Here is a 20176-nt window from a genome sequence, read left to right as displayed (position 1 = left end):
TGCATTTTCAACATGTAGCACGAGAGGAACCATGGGTATTGAAATTCTGACTTATGTATTACTGGCAGGAAAGAAGTGGGTGTAGTAGAAGTAGAAAGAAAGTGCATGTCTGCTAAGTCAGTCATTTTGCCTCTAGCTTTAAATTTATATTTCATCCCTGTTCTTGAAAGAAGAGAGAAGGAACATAACCAGCTGGTAACCCGACTATAACTCCTTTGGAATCAATTATAGCCAGTGAGGTCAGCAGAGCTAAGTTCACTTACACTAAATGAGCACAGGGCCCTGAGTGCGTGATAGAATGGGAATGAACATGTTGGCCTGTGATTAATGGCACTGACGTTTTTGCAGCCTGGAAACTGGAAAAGAGAAAAGGGTGTGGATCGAGGCTTTGCTCTGCTTGGGAGTATATGGGAAGATTCCTGATAATAAGGAGGATCACAACTGATGCTGTTGACCCTCGTAAGTTATACAGCACTTAGTAGATTTAAGCATTCATGAAAATGTATTTATGTCACTCTGCTTGGGGTACCTGAGAGAATAAGGAGAGCGACTGCATTTGCATCTGGGGTGCTTAATGAACGCAAGCAATAATGGTGTGCCTGAATCTGTGATCGTGATTCTGACCAGCTTAACTGCCATGACTTCTTCGGCATTTGCTTTGCTTTCTTTCAGCTCCTGCAGTTCTTTAAAAGGCTTCCGTCACTCATTCAAGAAACCCACAGCCAGATTGTTAAGATATTCAGAGACTGCAGAGACATTTCAAAGCCATCTGGAATGATTTTTAGGAGTCAGCAATTTGTAGGGCAGTTCTGTGCCCTGTTCCATCTCCCCCTCTCCCCACATCTAGGTGAGCAATACCAGATTTCCTTGTCCTCTTTGCAGTATCACCAATGCCTATTTGGCACAAAAATGACCTTGCAATTTAAATGGTAACAAGAAAATGCAACATAAATATTTGAAATGCTTATTTCTTCCCTGGATTCCCTTGGATACAAAGGAGATGAGAAGACAGGAATAAATATTAAACTCAGGCTGGAGACAGATGTGTGCTGTTTTATGCTCTCTGTGTTCATTTCTCTCGGAAGTGTGGACACTTCTTTGACATTGTCATTACCTGGAAGTTTTTTTTAAAAGATTTGACTGTGCTTAACACTTAGCGTCACTCACTCATCCTGCTACCTGTGTTTATAGAACAGAAGGAGAAATAAGATCAAATGATGAGGTCTCCAAAGAATATAAATCTTGGCAAGACAGCATTCGTGGAACCTTATAGTGCAGCCCTGTGCTGAGTCCGACCACTGGTCCACATGCCCATTTTTGTCTATCCCACCTGTATGACAGGAGCTTTTCAACTAGAAATGACTGTTGCTGATGAACACTGAGCAAGAGAACTCAAACAGCAAACTTCCCTTTCTTGAAAAACTCCCTCTACCTTTGAGCCAGTTCAAAAGGGATGGCCATATGAAGAAGAGGAGGAGGAGATTGGATTTACACCCCACCCTTCACTACCTAAAGGCATCTCAGAGCAGCTTACACTCTCCGTTTCCTTCTCCTTCCCACAACAGACATCCTGTGAGGTAGGTGGAGCTGAGAGACATCTGACAGAAACCACTCTTGAGAGGAACAGCTCTGTGAGAATTTGTGACTGATTCAAGGTCACATCAGCAGGTGTGTGTAGAGGAATGGTGAATCAAACCCAGTTCTCCCAGATAAGAGTCCGTGTACTTAACCACTCTACTGGCTACTGCTACCCATCTTGCCCTCCTCCCCTCCATGTCACACTATTTATGTTTCCAAAAGGGGTGAATGGCTGCTGGTGGATTGTTCTTTAAATGAATGAGAGTATTCCTGACAATTTACCCTTAAACTTCCCAAGCATGATTTCAGGCCAGGGTTGTTGAGAATGTAGTACTGCCAACCTCCAGGTGAGGAATGGGTATCTCCCAGAATTACAGCTGATCTCCTGTGAGAAGGTTCGGCCCCTTCCCAGCCAAGCCGGCTAGCCGGCGTTCAGGCTGGGGGCCGTCTTTGCCCCTTCGGAAGGAGGGAGGAGCAGATTGATCACCCGACATACGGGTCTTCAGCTGGGTGCGGCGTCGGAGCTATATAAGCCCCGGCCCTGCCCAGGACAGCACAGTTCTCCTTGGCTCTCTGGATAGAGAGCCACGTGTGTTGGCGCAAGGGAAGAGGCCTTGATGCGTCGGGGGACTGTCTTCGGCAGCGCGCGAGCGGCGGCAGTTGGCGCGGGCGACGGCAATCAGCGCGAGCGGCAGCTGAGTCACGTGCGGCGGCTGTTCGGCGCGGGCTTTTGGTTGAGCCTCCATTCAGCGTACTGGGTGAACGTGTGGCCGGGTGGCTGGCGGCTGTTTGCGCTTGCGGCGGCCATTTGAGCGGGAGCGCGGGCGGCGGCCATTCGGCGGGTCGGGGCCCTGCTGTACACCAGGTCCTTTTTGGATTGGAGGGAGGTGTCACTGAGGGCGGCTATAGTCGGGGGCCATATTGGAGAGCGGCGCATTGCACCGGCCTTTGGTATTTCGTTCCCCGGGACCGGGGAGGTGCGCTGCGGCCTTTTAAGTAGGTGGCCTGCTTCCGGCGGCCATTTTGAGTAGTGGCCTTTCATTGGGCAAGGGCTTAAAGGTGTGTGGCGGCCATTTTGTAGCTGCAAGGGGCCTGGGGGCCGCAACGTTAGCCTTATAACGGGACCTGTGGGTTCCTGGGTTTATTAGTATTAGCTCCACTCCCTCCAACAGGCCAATTTGTCCCCAGCCTTCTTTGCTAGTAGGCACTGTTAGGTGGGGGCTTGTCTTTGAGTGGCTTATCTGCCCCCCCTTTTTTATTATAGCACCCCCCCTTGGCATTGGGCCATTGTTTGAGGGAGTGTTTTGGGGGAGCTTTGAGGAAGGGGAAGGCTGGTGCTTTTGGTTTGTGCCCGGGAGTTCAGAGGGGCATACTGATGGCGCCCAAGAAGGGCCAGGGGAAGTCTAAAGGAAAGCAGCCCGCATGCCCGCCCCGTGGGCGTGGCCAGCAAACGAATCCTTCTGAAGAACCTGGTCAAGGCGAGCGGGTGCGGCTTGCTATTATGATGCAGTTGGAGGCCCTGGAGCAAGAACGGGCGGCTATGGGCGCTCCCATTTGGGAGGGGCGTTGTCGTGCCACCGGTAGGTCGGCACGGCTGACTTTCAAGTCAGAAGTGCTGGCACGCTTATCTGCATTGCAGGGCGGGCCACCTGGTCCTGAATCATCGCCGGAACCAGACCAGGAGGAGGATCCAGAAGAAGGTCCGTTGGGTGCGGCGATGAGCGGCGGCGCATCTGGCAGTGGCGTGCAGCACACCCCTGGAGGGGTGGGAGTTTTCCCGGGTGATGGTGGTAAGCCCCCCCTTCCGCCAGAACAGGGGTGGCCGTGGGGACCTATTCAAATGCCCCCCCCGCCAGTGTCAGGAGGAGTGGCATGGGGTGCCGGGCAGCTTGGAGTGGCTGAGCAGCAGGGCCCTGGGCTGCCGTGGGCTTGGGGTTTTCATGCAGCAGCCCCGCTAGCCAGTCCAGTTTTCTCCCCGGTGGGCCAACAGGCAGGCTCGGTGGCGCTGCCTGCTGTTTCTGCGGCCTCGCCCACCCCTGGCATTTTGCCTTGGGGCGGGCAGCAATACGCCCAAGTTCAGGGGGCATGGCCGGTGGCCCAGGGTGGTGGGTGGTTCTACCCCCCAAACCCTTATGCCAGTATTCCTTTTCACATCCTTCCTTATGGCGACACTTCTTTGCCTTTGGGGCATAATTTGACAGCTGCTACACGTGAAAAAATCCTCCGCGGGGAGTATGTCGACGTGTTCAGCCTCCTTTTCAGGGAGCTCGAGAAAAAGAGTAAAGATGAGCTTGATGAGAAGTAGAAAGAGAAATTAAAATGCAGAAAGGTTGATCGGTCCTGGGCGAACTGGTTGCCCGGATTTTTTATTTACGCCGGGGTTATTGCTAGAGCGCAGCCGGCTCGCGCGGCGGCCCTTTTCCAGTATATAGACATTGTCTATCGGGCATATACGGACTTCGTCGGTGCAGTATGGCTGCAATATGATGAGGCCTTCCGTATGAGGGTCACCGTCAACCCCGGGATGCCCTGGGACCAGATCAACCAGCAGCTGTGGCTGCAGTTGATGTTCCCGGCGAAACCAAACGCTGGAGACAGGTCCGATTGTGGCCATTTGGTGCAAAAGCTGCAACAACAACAGTTTTCTACAGGGGCCCGCATTACTGTGGGCCAGCCGGTTCAAACCCGGCTGTTATGTTGGGAATTCGCATCTAAGGGTGTGTGCCCCAGGAAACCCTGTAAGTTCAGACACGAGTGCCCGCTCTGTAGCGGGGCTCATGCACTCTCCGCCTGTAGTAGGTCAAAGCCCAGAGCAGGGGGTAAGCACCCTGAGGGTGGTGGCGGTGGTCAGCAGCCCCCTGGTAAAGGGGCCCAGCCCCATCCGCCTGACGGTACTCAATAGGTTATTGAGAACGTATCCGTGTAAGGTGGATGGCCAGTATCTCCGGGATGGGTTTACTTTTGGATTTCGGATTCCGTATCGGGGGACAAGGGCCCCCTTCTTAGCTCCTAATCTCCGTTTGGTAGTTGGTCTCGAGCATGTTGTGCGGGCCAAAATAGCTAAGGAGTGCCATGAGAGTAGGGTCCTAGGACCTTTTGATGCGCCGCCGGTACCCACGTTGAGGGTATCCCCTTTGGGCGTTGTACCCAAGAAGGCTTCTGGTGAATATCGCCTTATTTACCACCTGTCTTACCCCAGAGGGGCATCGGTGAACAACGCCATCCCCGAGGAGCTATGCTCGGTGCGATATACTTCCTTTGACCAGGCAGTCAAAGTAGTGCGGGGTTGTGGGGTTGGGGCCGAGATGGCTAAATGCGACATTAAGTCAGCATTTCACCTCTTGCCTGTATACCCCGATGATTTCGAGCTTTTGGGTTTTTCCTTTGAAGGAAAATTCTACATGGATCGGGCATTGCCGATGGGTTGTTCGGTATCCTGTGCCGCGTTCGAGCGTTTCAGTTCCTTCGTGGAATGGGCGCTTAGGGACAGGATGGGGATTAGTGACACGGCGCATTACCTGGACGACTACCTTTTCATTGGTCCAGCAGGGTCAGGGCAATGCGCCAGGTTGCTGAACTCCTTTCAGGAGTTAGCCCTCGAACTCAGGGTGCCGTTGGCACACGAGAAGACCGAGGGGCCCAGCACAGTGATTACATTTTTGGGCATTGAGCTGGACACCCAGCAGCAGACGTCCCGTTTGCCGAAGAACAAGGTTGCTGACCTTAAGGTCCGGTTGGCCACCTTGAGGGGGCAGCGGAAGGTTTCGGTGTTGGAATTACAGCAGGTAGTGGGTCACCTTAACTTTGCCTGCAAAGTGGTAGCCCCAGGCAGGGCATTTTTGAGGCGTCTTTGTGACGCTATGAGCCAGTTGCGCCTCCCCCACCACCGGGTCCGCGTTACCGCGGGAATGCGGGCGGACTTGGAGGTCTGGGAGGAGTTTTTGGAGTTTTTTAACGGTGTTTCCTTCTGGAAGGAGGATCTGAAGATTGAAGCAGAGCTCCAGATCTCTTCAGGTGCGTCCGGAGCCAGCGGGTTCAGTGTATATTTTAGGGGACATTGGTGCGCGGAGCAATGGCCCGCGGAATGGTTGGACAGCGGGCTCTGTAGAGACTTGACATTTTTAGAATTTTTCCCTATTTTGGTGGCCGTTTGGCTTTGGGGGGAGCATCTTGCCAACCATTCGGTCCTTTTTTGGTGCGATAACATGGCTGTAGTACATGTTATCAATTCCTTGTCCTCCAAGTCAGTGTTGGTAATGAATTTGGTTAGGTCTTTCACCCTGCACTGCCTTCGGTTGAATATTTTATTCCTGGCAAGGCACGTACCGGGTGTGTGCAACGGGGTGGTGGACGCTCTATCTCGCCAATAGATGGGCGTTTTCGGCAAATGGCCCCAGAAGCAGACCCATGGCCGGTGAAAATGCCCGCGGACCTCTGGCATCTTGGGAAGCGGAAGCCGGTAGGGCCATTCAGTTGGCATTAGCTCCTAGTACTAGGAGGGCGTACGATAGAGCGGTTGCTCAATTTCGGGGTTTTAGGAGGGCTGCTGCACTGCCGGATTGTTGGCTGATTCCGGCGGCTCACATTATGCAGTTCAGTGTGCACCAGAAGGGGAGAGGCTTGAGGCTGAAGACTATCAGGGGACAGCTGGCGGCGTTGGCCTTTGTTAGCAAAGCCCGCGGTTTTCCGGAGCATACGGCTGACTTTAGGGTTAGGAAGATGCTGGAGGGCTGGGCCCGGGACCGCGTTCAGCGGGTAGACGCCAGACAACCCATATCCCCGTCCGTCCTTAAGGGGTTGGCCCAGCGTTTGTTCTTCCCCTTTTGAGGCTGCACTGTTTCACGCAGCCTCGCTGTTGGCCTTTTTGGGGGCTTTGCGGGTAAGCGAGCTGGTAGTACAGTCTAAAGCTGATACTTCTGGGAGTATCCAGTCCGGGGATGTTAAAATTGAACAGAGTCAGCTTGTTCTGACAATTCGGCAGTCCAAGACTGATCAGAGGCAGAGGCAATCCGTCGTCACGATCGGCACGTGCTCTTTGCCGGAATTATGTCCGGTCAAGGCCGTTCGTCATTATGTTCGGGAGAAGTTGGGGGTCCTTTTCTTCGGCATGATGATGGCTCCCCTCTCACCAAATATCAGTTTTGGGTGGTGACAAGTAGGGCCCTGGCTAGGCTGGGCTTGAAGGGCGTCAAATTTGGGACGCATTCATTCCGGATTGGTGCGGCCTCCACAGCTTCTTCAATGGGTTACACGCCCTCCGCCATCCGGCACATTGGCCGATGGCAATCTGCAGCGTACAAAACCTATGTGTGCCCACTGGTTACCTAGGGGGTCGGTGGTGGGCATTGTTTTGTTGCTATGTTATTATCTGTTGCTGACAGTTGTTTGTCTTTTCAGGTGCTGGGGCTCGTGGTGAGAGACATCATATTCTCATCTGCGGGCACAGCATGGTTTTCTGGGCTGCCCATTACGCCAGACGGTCTCCAGTGGGCACCCAGCTTGGCCTCAGTACTTGGGCTACGGTGGAGTGGCTGGGTCGTCGGGGGCTGCATTGGCCCGGGATTATGCCCCTGCTGTTTAGGGAACGGCAGGCACCCCCTCCGCACATTTTAGTCGTTCATTTGGGAGGGAACGACTTGGGGCTGCTGCGGGGAAAGGCTCTCTCGCAGCAGGCGCTGGCTGATCTCCGTGAAATTCAGCGGAGATGGCCAGGGGTTATTCTTGTGTGGTCGGCAATTCTGCTGCGCAGGGTGTGGAGGCATGCCATTTCACCGGGTGGTGTTGAACGCGCTAGGTGCAAGGCCAATAGGGCCATTCAGAAAACTATGGAGGATGGCTTAGGAATTTTTCTTCCGCATCCGGCCATACGGGTAGAGCAGGCAGACCTGTATCGTCTCTCGGAGTTGGGCAACCGGGCCTTTTTAGATGAGATACGGCAGGGTTTGCGGTTGGCTCTGGGCCATCCGTTGGGGCGCTAATGCCTAAGCAGAGGCTTGGCATTGGCGGTGGCTGGAGGAGGTTTGGCCACAGGGTTTTTCAGGGGAGCACCTATGGCCTAGCACCGTTGGTGCGGTGGTGTGTATGAACCGTAGATGGGCTACACGGCTCAGTGCGGGGAATGCAGATCACGGGGAGCCTCACCTGGGTGGATCTTTCCATGGGGATTGATGCTAGCCCAGGTGGAGTATGGCTGCAGGCCTGGCCGCTCAGCTACAACCCGAGTACGGTGGGCTTGTGCTGGGGGCAGGGTGGCTCGCCCTTTGGACAAGGCGGGGTCAAGGGTTTGACCCCAGGGCTTGTCTGGTTCAGGTTTTCATCCCTGCCAGTTTACAGGTTAATTAATTGTTTAATAAAGCGGCCCGGTTTTAAAACCCAACACTTGTGTCTGTCTCTTCATTCCGGCTGGGGGGGCAAAAAGGTTGCTTAGGAGGCTGGACTCTATGATATTACTCTCCCCAAATCCTGCTCCTTCCAGCTCCATCACCAAATCTCTAAAAATTTCCTTATTCAATGTTGGGAGCTCTAAAGGGGAGAGTCATCCTCCTGGGTGTATCCATATTGCAAGCATCCCTTTCCAAAAGTCACTGAGTATTTCTGTGTGCATTTATACACAGGATTGTCTAGGGTTGCTAACCTCCCAAGTGGTGGCTAGAGATCTCCTGGGATTACAACTAATCTCCAGGTAACAGAGATCAGATCACCTGGAGAAAATGGCCTCTTTGTACCCTATTGAAGTCCTTTCCCTTCCCAAACCCTGCTGTCCTCAGGTTTCATCCCCCAAATCTCCAGGTATTTTCTAACCAGAGCTGGTGACCCTACTGTTTACTCATTAGGACTAGAAAGTTCTGTTTGTCTCTGTTCCCTTGCCTTTAATGTTAATTAGGTTCAGTATTCTCAATCTATTGTTGGATTGTTTTTATGTGAGAAAAATACCCCTAATTCCAGAACATCGTAGTCACCCGCTTGGTTGCCAGGGTGTCTGGAGACTCAACTCACACACATCTGCCAGGAGGACGTGGGTTTTGTCTACCAAACTGGAAGGGACTTATGAGTACTAACAGCCACAATGTTACAGCAGCACTCCGTGTCTTGCGAGGAGTGCTAACCAGGAGAACAGATGGTTTTTGGTCGCTCCGTGCGATCCCCATCTCGGCCGTTGTAGCGGAAGAAAGCCGCCAGGAACTGTCCAGGCAAGCGGTTTCCAGCCTCGACCATAGAATCCATCTAAGGAAAGGTTAACAGCACCAGCAACTATCTTTCCACAGTGCCAGACTCCATAACAGCAAAGCGGGAGGCTCACGTACTCAACAGATGTCACCTGTGCATAAGGCAATCAAGCTCACCCCAGGAGGGGACCCTGTCAGACTGCCTAAACTTTTGTCCCACGGAACCCAAAACAAAGGATGGCGCCAGTAGAGGAGTAACGTCTTCACCTAGAGCCAAGTATCTTTGTGTAGACCTTAAGTAGCAATCTGGCCATCCATTGTCACCTTTTAGATATGTTTAACAGCTTTCAATCACCCTCACCCCAGGAGTTTCCCCCCATTTTTTCCCTTAATGGTCATCCTGGAGCCTCCCCCTTGGCCCATTGTTACCTGGAGGTCCAATCAGGTAACCAGGGCCAAGTCCTCTCATTGGCCAGGAATGGGCATCCAATCAGGTGCCCCCTCCAAGCTGGCCATTGGCTACCGCACAAGTCCAGCCTTTATGGTCACTGTGGAGCCTCCCCTTTTTCTGAGGTCATGCACCAGCTGACCACCTGTCATCCACCCCTGTACTTCCCATCCCCTAAGGGCTCAGGGGAAGCCTTATAACCTCTGACCCAATTTTTTACACGTGTGCATCTAGCAGTACCCCATTTCCGCTGTTTAGATCCACCCCCGATTCCTGATCAGTTGAGGGCCCCCTCCCCCTAGTCCTCATTTTTTGCCATTGGAGCCTTCCTTGGAGACTACGATAGGTAATTATCACCCTGTTTGTACATCCCTATGTTACCTCTATATTTTTCTCTCTGTTTTTATTAGGACTATATGTGTGTTGTATAAATCTATGACCTTGTATGTGTGTGTGTTCTACATTTTCTGTAATAAAGTTTTGATGGTTTCTCTTAGTTAGTGTCCTTGGTAAATTTAAGCAATAATTTCTGGAGGTGGAATCCTGTATACATAGATTCTAGATCCTTATTAAGCCAAAGGTGCCCACCTATTAATTCCCCGACCTCTTTTGAGGGCATTTTGGCTTACATTTGCTTTGGTGCTGCCATTTTAGAATTTTTATGATCCTTAAACATCAATTTTTCAATTCTTCAAACATCTTATAATTTGGATATTATTGCTTCACAGCATTCTTAAGCAGAGCTGCGCTCTTCTGAACTCATGTGATCAGAAGGGATAATGACATTTAGGATTGCATTATCAATGTATGCTACCTTTGAAATATTTGTTAAATGGTGACATAAAATATTTTCATACCAAAATAACTAAACTTAGGGTTGCATCCATAACAATATCATTTTTACAAGGCAATGTAAACTTGAGCTGAAAAAAAAAATCCTCCAAACTCTCCTCCTCCTATTAGCTGCTTAAAATACACATTTACATGTGAAATATAGATGCTGTACTTTTTCTGTGGCTGGTTATCTGTTTATTTTTCCATGTGTGGACACAGTTTCTACCTGCTGGGAAGGCAAGTATGGAAATCTTCCCAAAGCTAGGATTAATATACTAATCCTCTATTACTTTCCCTGAGCCATTTATCTGAAAGGGCACACTAGAGCACGGATCTCCACATACACCCTCCAACCACCGATCATTCCCCCCCCCCCACTTTTGAGGTCCACTTGGATTGGTAAAATTATAGCAGCAGCCCTTCTGTCACTTTCCCAGAACAAGCTGTGATGTGCACAGCTTCACAATTGTTCTCTGCAAGTGTGAACTTTGTAAATGCCATTTCTTATAAGAATATGTGTTTGCCAGTTCTGCAGATAGTCAGAAATGAAGCATCTAAGGCACCTGACATTGCCAAGTAGGAAATGGCTAACACCCCCTGCCACACTGTCCAGAAACACCTCACATCTGTGCAAGCTGTTGAACACCCAGAAAGTTGCGACACTTCAATGGGATGCAAAATGCACATGTTCATACACACACACATGCCCATTCCTCTCCCTGCCCATTCCTCCCCTTCCCAAAGTCTTACAGATTATCTTTCTGAAGAGACAGGGATTAACTGTGGAAAGTGATGCCATTTTAAACAACAAAGGGCGAATCCTAAGCAGGTCTGCTCAGAAATATGTTCCATCTTATTCAATGGGGCTTATTCCCAAGAAGAGTTCTTAAGAGAGCAGCCAAAATAGGTTCCAGCTAGAATTAGTCTTTCCTGTTAACACCCCTCCCCCCGCAAAAAAACCCCTTCATCCCAATCTTGTTCTATATGACTTCTTGCTAGGGTTAATGGGAGTTACAGGTTGTACAGCCTCCCAAAATTGTAATCAGGGTGAAAAAACTGAAGCCACCACCACCACCAGATTCTGAGTATCATATATTTGTGGCAGCCTATGTGATGTGCAGATACACTATAAGTATTGCTTGCTTTAAATGGTGAAGAAATCATTAATAACAGCTATTGGGTGGTTCACTGGAATAAATATGGGAACCGCAAGCAGAATCTGGTGTCCTTGGAAACATTATTGACTAAGAGAAAAGCATCATTACTTCCAAGCTTAATTTTTGGTAGTTGGTAGTTTTTAGACATGATTAAAAGGAATGATTGATGAGGTGATTTAAAAGAAGGATTAGTAATAGCTGGATCATGATGGCATCATAATATTTTCAAAATGAGGTGACAGCAATAGCAATTTGAAGAACCAGCCCCCCCCCCCACTTAGTATTATCTGTTCATATACCCTGCCAATATATTTAATTTTCAAGATGGCCAAATCTATGGATAAGCAACAGACAAAGCAGATCTTCCTACAAACCTAAAAACAGCCCCAAATTCACAGAAAAATCTGAACTCTTAAATAGATAGATAAACAAGTAAGTTATTTCCAATTGATGTGTGGTCCCTTTAAATATGATGGCCAGAACTCCCTTTGGAGTTCAATTATGCTTGTTACAACCTTGCTTCTGGCTCCACCCCCAATGTCTCCTGACTCCACCCCAATGCCTCTTGGCTCCATCCCCAAAGTCCCAAGATATTTCTTGAACTGGACTTGGCCACCCTAGATAGATAAAGGGTAGGTTTGCTGCTTGGAGGGAAGGAGAAAAAGATGGATGGAAAAGTGAGGATACTGGGGTTGCAAGGAGAAGTAAAAGTTGAAATAGTACGGAGGAAAGTGAGGTGATCTCTACAAGTCCTTCCAAGTTCCCCACTGTGCAATTGGGTCTGGATTGGTAGTTGGCACCACACAGTTTTCCCTGGGCTTCACTGCCAGGGTTTCCGTTCCCAGGGAAGAAGGGAAAGTGAAAGAAAGGTCAGATAAAGATAAATTGGCTGGTAGGTGGGATGGAGAGAAGGAAGCAGGAAAGGGAGAGAGCTATAAGGACTTTCAGGGAAAGGAAAGACAAAACAGTGTGGACTAAATGACAAAGAATAACATCACTTACGGGAAGGAATAGATTTGAACGACTGATTGTATATGTTTCTAAACCAAACAACCACAAGTATGAATATAATACCTTCAACATGGACATTGAAGTCATGTCTTGTTTCTCCCAAAGCATTCTTGGCTATACATGTGTATCTCCCTCCATCAGCTGCAGTGACTTTCTCTACCATCAGTACTTTCCCATAGTTGTCTATCACTCCTCGTTCTACTCTGTTCCAGGTTAGACGGGGTGTTGGGCTGTGAAAGGAAGATTAAAAAATAGGTTTAAAATATTACACTGTCACACACATCCCTCCCTCTGTAGAACAGCCAGGGAATTGAGACATTTATCTTTGTTATATCATATTCTTGAGTTGCCCCATAAATCACCTCTCTGCATAGCTATTTCACTGCTAAACCCTGAAACTGGAGACCTGAATGGCTTAAACTTTGTATTGCTTCTTCATTAAAGAGGAAATAATATTTCCAGCTATAGCTGGAGAGGACAATTGGCTCCTTACTTCGGCATTTCTCTATGCCTGATGCAATTTTAAAATCTCTAAAACGGGTGCTCTTGCACATACTGAGTAATGTAGTTTCACTCCACTTTAGTGACCGTTTGCAAGTGGATTTTGGAATTTCACACAGAAAAATCCAGTTGCAAATTTAATTGAATGTGGATTGAAAATGTGTTATTTAACTTGTGCGAAAGGGCCCTTGGGCTTCCAACAGCCTGCTGGGGGTGGGCCGACTCTTAACTTTCCCACCACCATAGCAGTGGCCAGCAAAAGAAAAATAATCTTTAAAAAATTCCCATTGGCTAAAAGTGTAACATCATTTCCAGGGGAACCAGGAAGTGATGTCAGACTTCTCTAGGAACCACCAGAAACTCTAGAGAGGTGTAGTGTCACTTCTGGGTTTTCCCTGAAGACATCATGCTGTCACTGTTGGTGCCTTCCATGTCCCTATCTCCCTTGTTTCCCACTAGTTGAGATTTGTTATATACAAGAGATGTTTATTGTATTGTATTGTTTGCCTAGATAGAAGCATTTTAATGAAAATAAATACATTGAAAGACACCTATGAATGTGTAAAAATAGACAGGAATCATGTGCCACCTTTTTGAATGCATTGTAGGTGACCTTTTGCCAATGGCAGATTAAGAAATGGATCAGAGTGCCACGGAAACATTGTGGCATTGCACAGAGAAGTCCAGAACCTGGTTACTTCCCACACTATAAGGGCTCTCACAGCCATAAACAGGGTTAAAGATTTCACTCAGTTGACAGCAAACAATTCTGTGCCTGCCCAGGCAGAGTGAATTCTCCAGGCAACTGAATATAAAAGAGACTTTGTGTTTTGCAGAATTAATGGGGCACTCTTATAGTCAAGAAAGACAGAAGTTCAGGGCAGACTGCTAACTTAACATTCCCAGCTGGCTTTCCTGATGCCAGCACAGTCCATGGCACAAATAGGCCAGAGTCGTGTCTGTTTACTCTTGTGTCCATCTGTTGGGATGGCAACATGCCACAAGATTTTCATGGCTGGGAAGAATTTCTGCAATCAAAACAAATGTCCTGCCAACGCTGTTTTTTAAAATTCCAAATGCTACCTATATATATAGAAGAATATTGATAGAGTGGCACAAACAGATAAACAAATTTATTTGGGATGGCAAGAAACCAAGGATAAGCTTTAAAATATTACAAGATAAGAAAAAGAGAGGAGGGTTAGCAGTTCCAAATATAAAATTATATAATAAAGTGGTAGGCCTGGTTTAACCAGCCCCATGGTGCAGAGTGGTAAAGCTGCAATACTGCAGTCCAAACTCTCTGCTCATGACCTGAGTTCAATCCCGGTGGAAGCTGGGTTCAGGTAGCCGGCTCAAGCCTTCCCTCCTTCCGAGGTTGGTAAAATGAGTACCCAGTTTGCTGGGGGAAAGTGTAGATGACTTGGGAAGGCAATGGCAAACCACCCTATTAAAAAGTCTGCCATGAAAATGTCATGATGTGACATCAACCCAGACGTCACCTTTACCGTTGGGCCTGATCTAGACTGTAGATTGGATTAGAAACCTAAGACAAAGGATCATCAGACCTAGATGAAGGCTTACACAATGATTTATGGATTAAGAAATCAATTTAACAATCATAACATAAGAAAGGAATCATATAATAAGAGATGGACTTTTGAGAATATGATTTACACACCGGAATTTATTGAGCCCTCCACATTCTCATGTCTCCAGTAGAAACTTCTCATGATAAGAACATAAGAAATAAAAGTAAATTTTAAATGTATAGCAATATGGCAAATGCTCAGGGGGAAATCAAGTCTTTGCAAGATATTAGAGATGAAGAAATCAACATTCAGTGGCGGCTATATTATCAGTCAGTTTCAAGACTAAAGAAGACTATCATCATGGAATGTGAAGCTCTAAGAGAGGTGACTCACTTATATATTGGAAAAAAATCACTGCAATGGATATATCAGCTTTTTCTTCAATTAGAAACAGAAGAACAAGTGAAAAAAAGTTTGATTAAATGGATGCAGAATTTTAGAGAGTAGATACCTATGCATCAATGGTAATAGTAATGTTTGTCACTTTAAAGGCAAAAGTAATAAGAAAGTGAATAATAAGGATCATGCATGGCACCCAGTTACCATGCATGATGTAGCAATCAGAGAAGAAGAAAGTGAATAATAAGGATCATGTGTAGTCCCCAGATACTACACATCAATGCTGCACATTTAATCTCTTGTTTTTAAGTGATTATGCATCAATGGTAAAGTAATGCGGAAAAGAAATTAAATTTACAGCCACGCAGGCTTTAAGAGAAAACTGGTTCAAAATGTTTTTGGATGGTATATAACCCCAAATAATATTGAAAAACTACAAAGGAAAATGCTGATATGTCAGGACATAGATGGAACCTTTTACCATATATATTACCATATATATATTAAATAAATTCCCTATGGAAGCTAAGAATATGCTATTAGTTATACTGCCTAATAAATTACCAAAAATTTAGGAAGGCATATTCAAATATCATGTGACAGCAGCAAGAATGGTCTATGCAGCAAAATGGAAATCAGACATCTGCCTAAGTTTAGAAGAATGGGAAAATAAACTTGTCGACTTTGCAGTAATGGCAAAATTAACAACCTATTTGAGAAACAGATCAGTTATACAATTTGAGGAGAGGTGGAGTATGCATTATGCAAGCTGGGGACAAATTTAGAATGAGAAACAGTTTTAAATTTGTATATAAATGTACTGCAATACAGAAGCAGAATGAGAACAAGTTTCTAATACAAATGTACAAGGATTTTGAGCAGAAACATATTTCATTTTCTGATTATGAGATATGTAATAGACTTTCCTTTCTACTTTGATATATCAAAAGTTATAGTATGTAGAAATGGCATAATAAGTAATATTGATTATGGTTCTAGGGGGGAAAAGCCCAAAGAAAAAAACCCATGGACATAAATGCTCACAGGAAAAATGCCCCCATGGAAACATGCTCACATGGAAAAATGTGCACATGGAAATAAACCCGCATGGAAAGAAGCCCACATGGAAAAAAGCCCATACTGAAAGAAGCTCCCATGGAAAGAAGCCCCCATGGAAAAATATATAAAGCACCATAGATGTTTGTAATTGTGGAATAAGGTTGCCATGGAATAGGGAATAGGGTTGCCAAGTTCAATTCAAGAAATATCTGGGAATTTTGGGGGTGGAGCCAGAAGCAAGGTTGTGACAAGCATAACTGAACTCCAAAAGGAGTTCTGGCCATCACATCTAAAGGGACCAAGCTCCTTTTAAATGCCTTCCCTTCATAGGAAATAATGAAGGATAGGGGCACCTTCTTTTGGGGCTCATAGAATTGGACCCCCTGGTCCAATCCTTTTGAACCTTGGAGGGTATTTTGGGGAGAGGCACCAGATGCTATGCTGCAAACTTGGTGCATCTACCTCAAAAAACAGCCCCCCCCCAAGCCTGAGATACCAGTGGATTAATTCTCCATTATACCATTTTTTAATTAATTCCAACTATCAAAGATTTCAGGTTTTCACGGCTGGTAACATCATTAGGGTTTGTAGAATCTTTCGGGATCAAGTGCCGTGTTCTACTGGAGAAAGTTTTCCTTCCAGACGTTTCGTTCTCAGCTGCGGAGAACATCCTCAGTGGCGTTGCAGCCGGAGCAGGCGCTCAGGCCTTCTTGGCTGCTGTGCATTGAGTGGGGCCAGAGCTGCTATTTCTAGGCTGGAGGGGGTGTGATGAAAGGGCAATTACAACTATGTTTATTGATTTCTTCCTTCCAGATACTTGCCAGAGTCAGTCCTGCTTAGCTTCTTAGCTCTATGAAGCCTTAACTACTTCTGCTATTTAAGAAAGAGAAGCTATCACAGAGCAGGCAGTAATTTGCCTAACCCAAAAACCATACATTTTGACATTCCTGAAAAGTATAGGCAACTGATACTTCATGATTCCAGTGTGGAAAAATCCAGACAGAATTCTGGTTTTATTTGATAGGGATCTTATGCTTGAATTAAACAAAGATACTTTGATAAAGTGTCAAATATGTTTTACCAGTTGTACACATGGCATGCCAAGGTGGATAATTCATATCCACCATGCATTTACATTTACATTTTACTTCAAAAAAAGAACATGGACATCTATAATAGAATGTTTGAAATATGAAGCTATTGATTCCAGATAAACTGTTGTGGGGGCACAATGCTCTTAATTCCTTGTTCCATTTCAGTCATCCCAGTGTGTGATCTCTATTCGATGGACTGCAGAGGGACCTGGCTTGTCACAAACTAACATTGGTTAACGCACAGGCAGGTCGCCTAGAGATAGAAAAGAGGAAATATGAGGCACTACGTTACATGGTTGCCACTTTTGCGCAAAAATATGAGCAGGTGGAAGATAAACTTAGTTGCTTAAAGAGACTGCCTAATTTGCAATGAAGAATTATATCTGAGTTATTATTGTTGTTGTTAAATAATTGTTTTTACTATTAGGGTTAGATAGTCATTTGTCGTGGTCACTGGGTGTACCACAATGTATCAACATTAAAAAGTTTGACAAATTGTAAATTAATAAAGTATTTAATTTTATTTAAATATATATTTCTATGTAGAGTTTAATTTCTGCCATTATTGTTTTTCCTTCTTAATAAAGTTCATTGATAACAAAATGGCCACTTCTTGTTGCATGTGAATATTACATATTTTAATCCTAAAATAACAATATAAAAATAACAAAATGGTCACTTTTTGTTGCATGTGAATGTGACTTATTTTAATTCTAAAATAACAACAAAATATTATTAATGGTTATCCACAATTATAAACATCTATGGTGCTTTACATATTTTTCCATGGGGACTTTCTCCATGTGGGATTTTTTCTATGTGGGCTTCTTTCCATGGGGGCATTTTTCCATGGCGGCATGTTTCCATGGGAGGGGGGGGGGTTTCCTGTGAGCATTTATGTCTGTGGGTTTTTTTCTTTGGGCTTTTTTCTTTTGGGCGTTTTTCCTTTGTGCTTTTTTCCAGTTACCATTGAATATGTAGTGTGACAAAACTAATCATGTAGTTGCAAAACAGATTAATATGTTGAATATAAAAGTACCCAGCACAAGTAAGGGCCATTCATTTTATAGACATTGTCTTAAAATTATAATGAAGGACATGTTGGGGAGAAATATTTTCTGTTTTATACACTCTGTAATATATAATTATCCTTGATTGATATGTTATATAATCCCTCTTCTCTTTTCTGTATCCCTTCTATATTATTACTTTGCTTTCTAAAATTTTATATACATGCACACACACACACACACAAAGATGGCAACATGCTGAACCTCAGGTTACTCTCAGCACCATGTTCCAAAAAGAAATAATTGTCTATTGGCAGAATTTTTAATGACAGTTCTCAAACTATTATATCCTTAGAAATTACAGGCCAGTCAATCTAACTCTTCCTCAATTCTCCTTCTTTGGCATCCACTTGATTATGCTGACCCTTTTTGCAGGGTTTCTCTGCATATCAGATCTATGGAAATGGCCTCTCACAATCACTGTTGGGTCAGTCAGTCAGTTTATTGCGGCTCTAGGCCAATCAACAACAACAACTCATCAATAACAGTACAACACAACACCAAGCTAAAATATAGCATAACAATATAAAACTATGTACAACCAACAAAATAGTAATAAAATTATCTGACGTAGGCAACACTTAACTAAGGGCATCTTCTTTCAAATACTAACAGCATTAAATTTCTTCCTGTCAAGGTCGGTAATATATAGAAACTTAGCAAGATCCAGAGAAAGTTGATCACTCCCATCCCCTAAGAGGAAGAAAATGACTTGGGCCTGATTTAAAGATTTAGCTAGCATTAGATGGTTCCGCAGAAGTCTGTACCTTGCCTCTGTATGGAAAAGACAGTTCAGAATGAGATGGGGAACCGTATCGACCTCCTCCAGGCCACACGGACAGATCCTGTCTTCTATCGGGATCTTGTGGAAACGGCCCCTCAGTACTGCTGTGTCAAGGATGTTCAGGCGTGCCAAGGACAGCATCCGCCTGATCTTAATTGGCTGTATCTTTTCTAGATACCTGGCACATTTAAGATCACTTGTAAAAAAGGTTGGGATATACGTCCCCCCAACTTTGGCCAGAGATTGTTTTAACTCCAATTCCAGTAATCGGTCTCTGATAATTACTTTTGCCCCGTTCTTGAACATGAGGGCTAGGGAATCAATATTCAGATCACATTCCTCTAGTTTGGAATTTAATTTCCTCAACCAATTGCTAACAAATGAGTCATAGAAGATTTGATGTACTATGTCATCCGGATTCGCCAGCACCCTTAGAAGGAGACTCAAACCTCTATTCCACATTACTGTGGAGAGGCTTGGAAGCCCCGTTTCCAGCCTATTTGCAATAGATGAAGCATATTTTGGCACCTGTAGGATACATCGTACAAACTTCGATTGAACCATCTCCAATTTAGTTATTTTATTATACAAGAAAATCTCAGCTCCGTACATTAATTGGGGTATAACCTTAGCATTGTAAACCTTAATCGCCGCTAAGGCGTTATAAGCGCCCTTGGAGGTGTAAAACTCCTGCAGAGCAAGCGCCGTGCGTTGGGCGTTACAATGTACGTTGTCAATGTGCCCTTGGTACGATCCTGTATGATGAAAAACAACCCCCAGATATTTGTATGTTTTAACTTGTTTCAGTTTTTCATCATTGAAACGCCAAATCATTTCTCTGAATCTTTTAGTGAAGACTATAATTTTAGACTTGTCCCTGTTAACGACTAGATCAGTGTCCAGACAAAAGAGAGAAAGCATTCTGAGCGACCTACGCAAACCAGCTTGGGTTCTTGACAGTAGTAACACGTCGTCTGCATACATCAAGATGGGCACAGCAATCTTCCCAATCTTAGGGGGATGCAGACCGGGGTCGGTAAAATACCCTACAATGCTATTAATATACAAATTAAAAAGTTGCGGGGCTAATATACAGCCTTGTTTGACACCTTTACTTGTTTGAATTGGATGAGTCAGATGACCTTGGGGTGTGCATTTTACCTGCATACTAGAATTTTCGTACAGTTTCATCATGAGAAATAGGAGTCTACGGTCAATTGATGTACTGTACAGTTGGCGCCACAGCTTGTCCCTTGGTACAGAATCAAAGGCTGCTTTAAAATCTATAAACGCTGCGTATAAACGAGAGCCCTTTACTGCAGCCTGCTTATCGACTAAGAATTTCAGTATTAGCACGTTGTTCAAGTGAGAACGATTTCTTCTAAAGGCTGCTTGTACATTTGCCAGGATGTGATTATCTTCCATCCAGGTTGTTAATTTCTCCCGTAGATGTAAGGCATATAGTTTTCCCATAATATTTAAAAGGCTGATTGGCCTGTAGTTTTCAGGCTTCTCTCTCCCGCCTTTCTTATATATAGGAGAT

General features: G+C 45.5%; 1 protein-coding gene across 3 annotated transcripts in view; it reads right to left on the bottom strand.

The window, feature by feature from the left end:
* CHL1 (cell adhesion molecule L1 like) overlaps positions 1 to 20176 on the bottom strand; it is a 307464-nt gene that overhangs the window by 87803 nt on the left and 199485 nt on the right. For all 3 annotated transcript variants that reach the window (XM_060239564.1, XM_060239566.1, XM_060239565.1), the window contains one exon: positions 12258 to 12424. In XM_060239564.1, the coding sequence (XP_060095547.1) occupies positions 12258 to 12424 (167 nt within the window). The remainder of the gene's footprint in view (positions 1 to 12257; positions 12425 to 20176) is intronic.

The sequence above is a fragment of the Heteronotia binoei genome, chromosome 5 (assembly GCF_032191835.1).
Source record: "Heteronotia binoei isolate CCM8104 ecotype False Entrance Well chromosome 5, APGP_CSIRO_Hbin_v1, whole genome shotgun sequence".
Taxonomy (NCBI): domain Eukaryota; kingdom Metazoa; phylum Chordata; class Lepidosauria; order Squamata; family Gekkonidae; genus Heteronotia; species Heteronotia binoei.
This window is presented reverse-complemented; position numbering and strand designations above follow the sequence as displayed.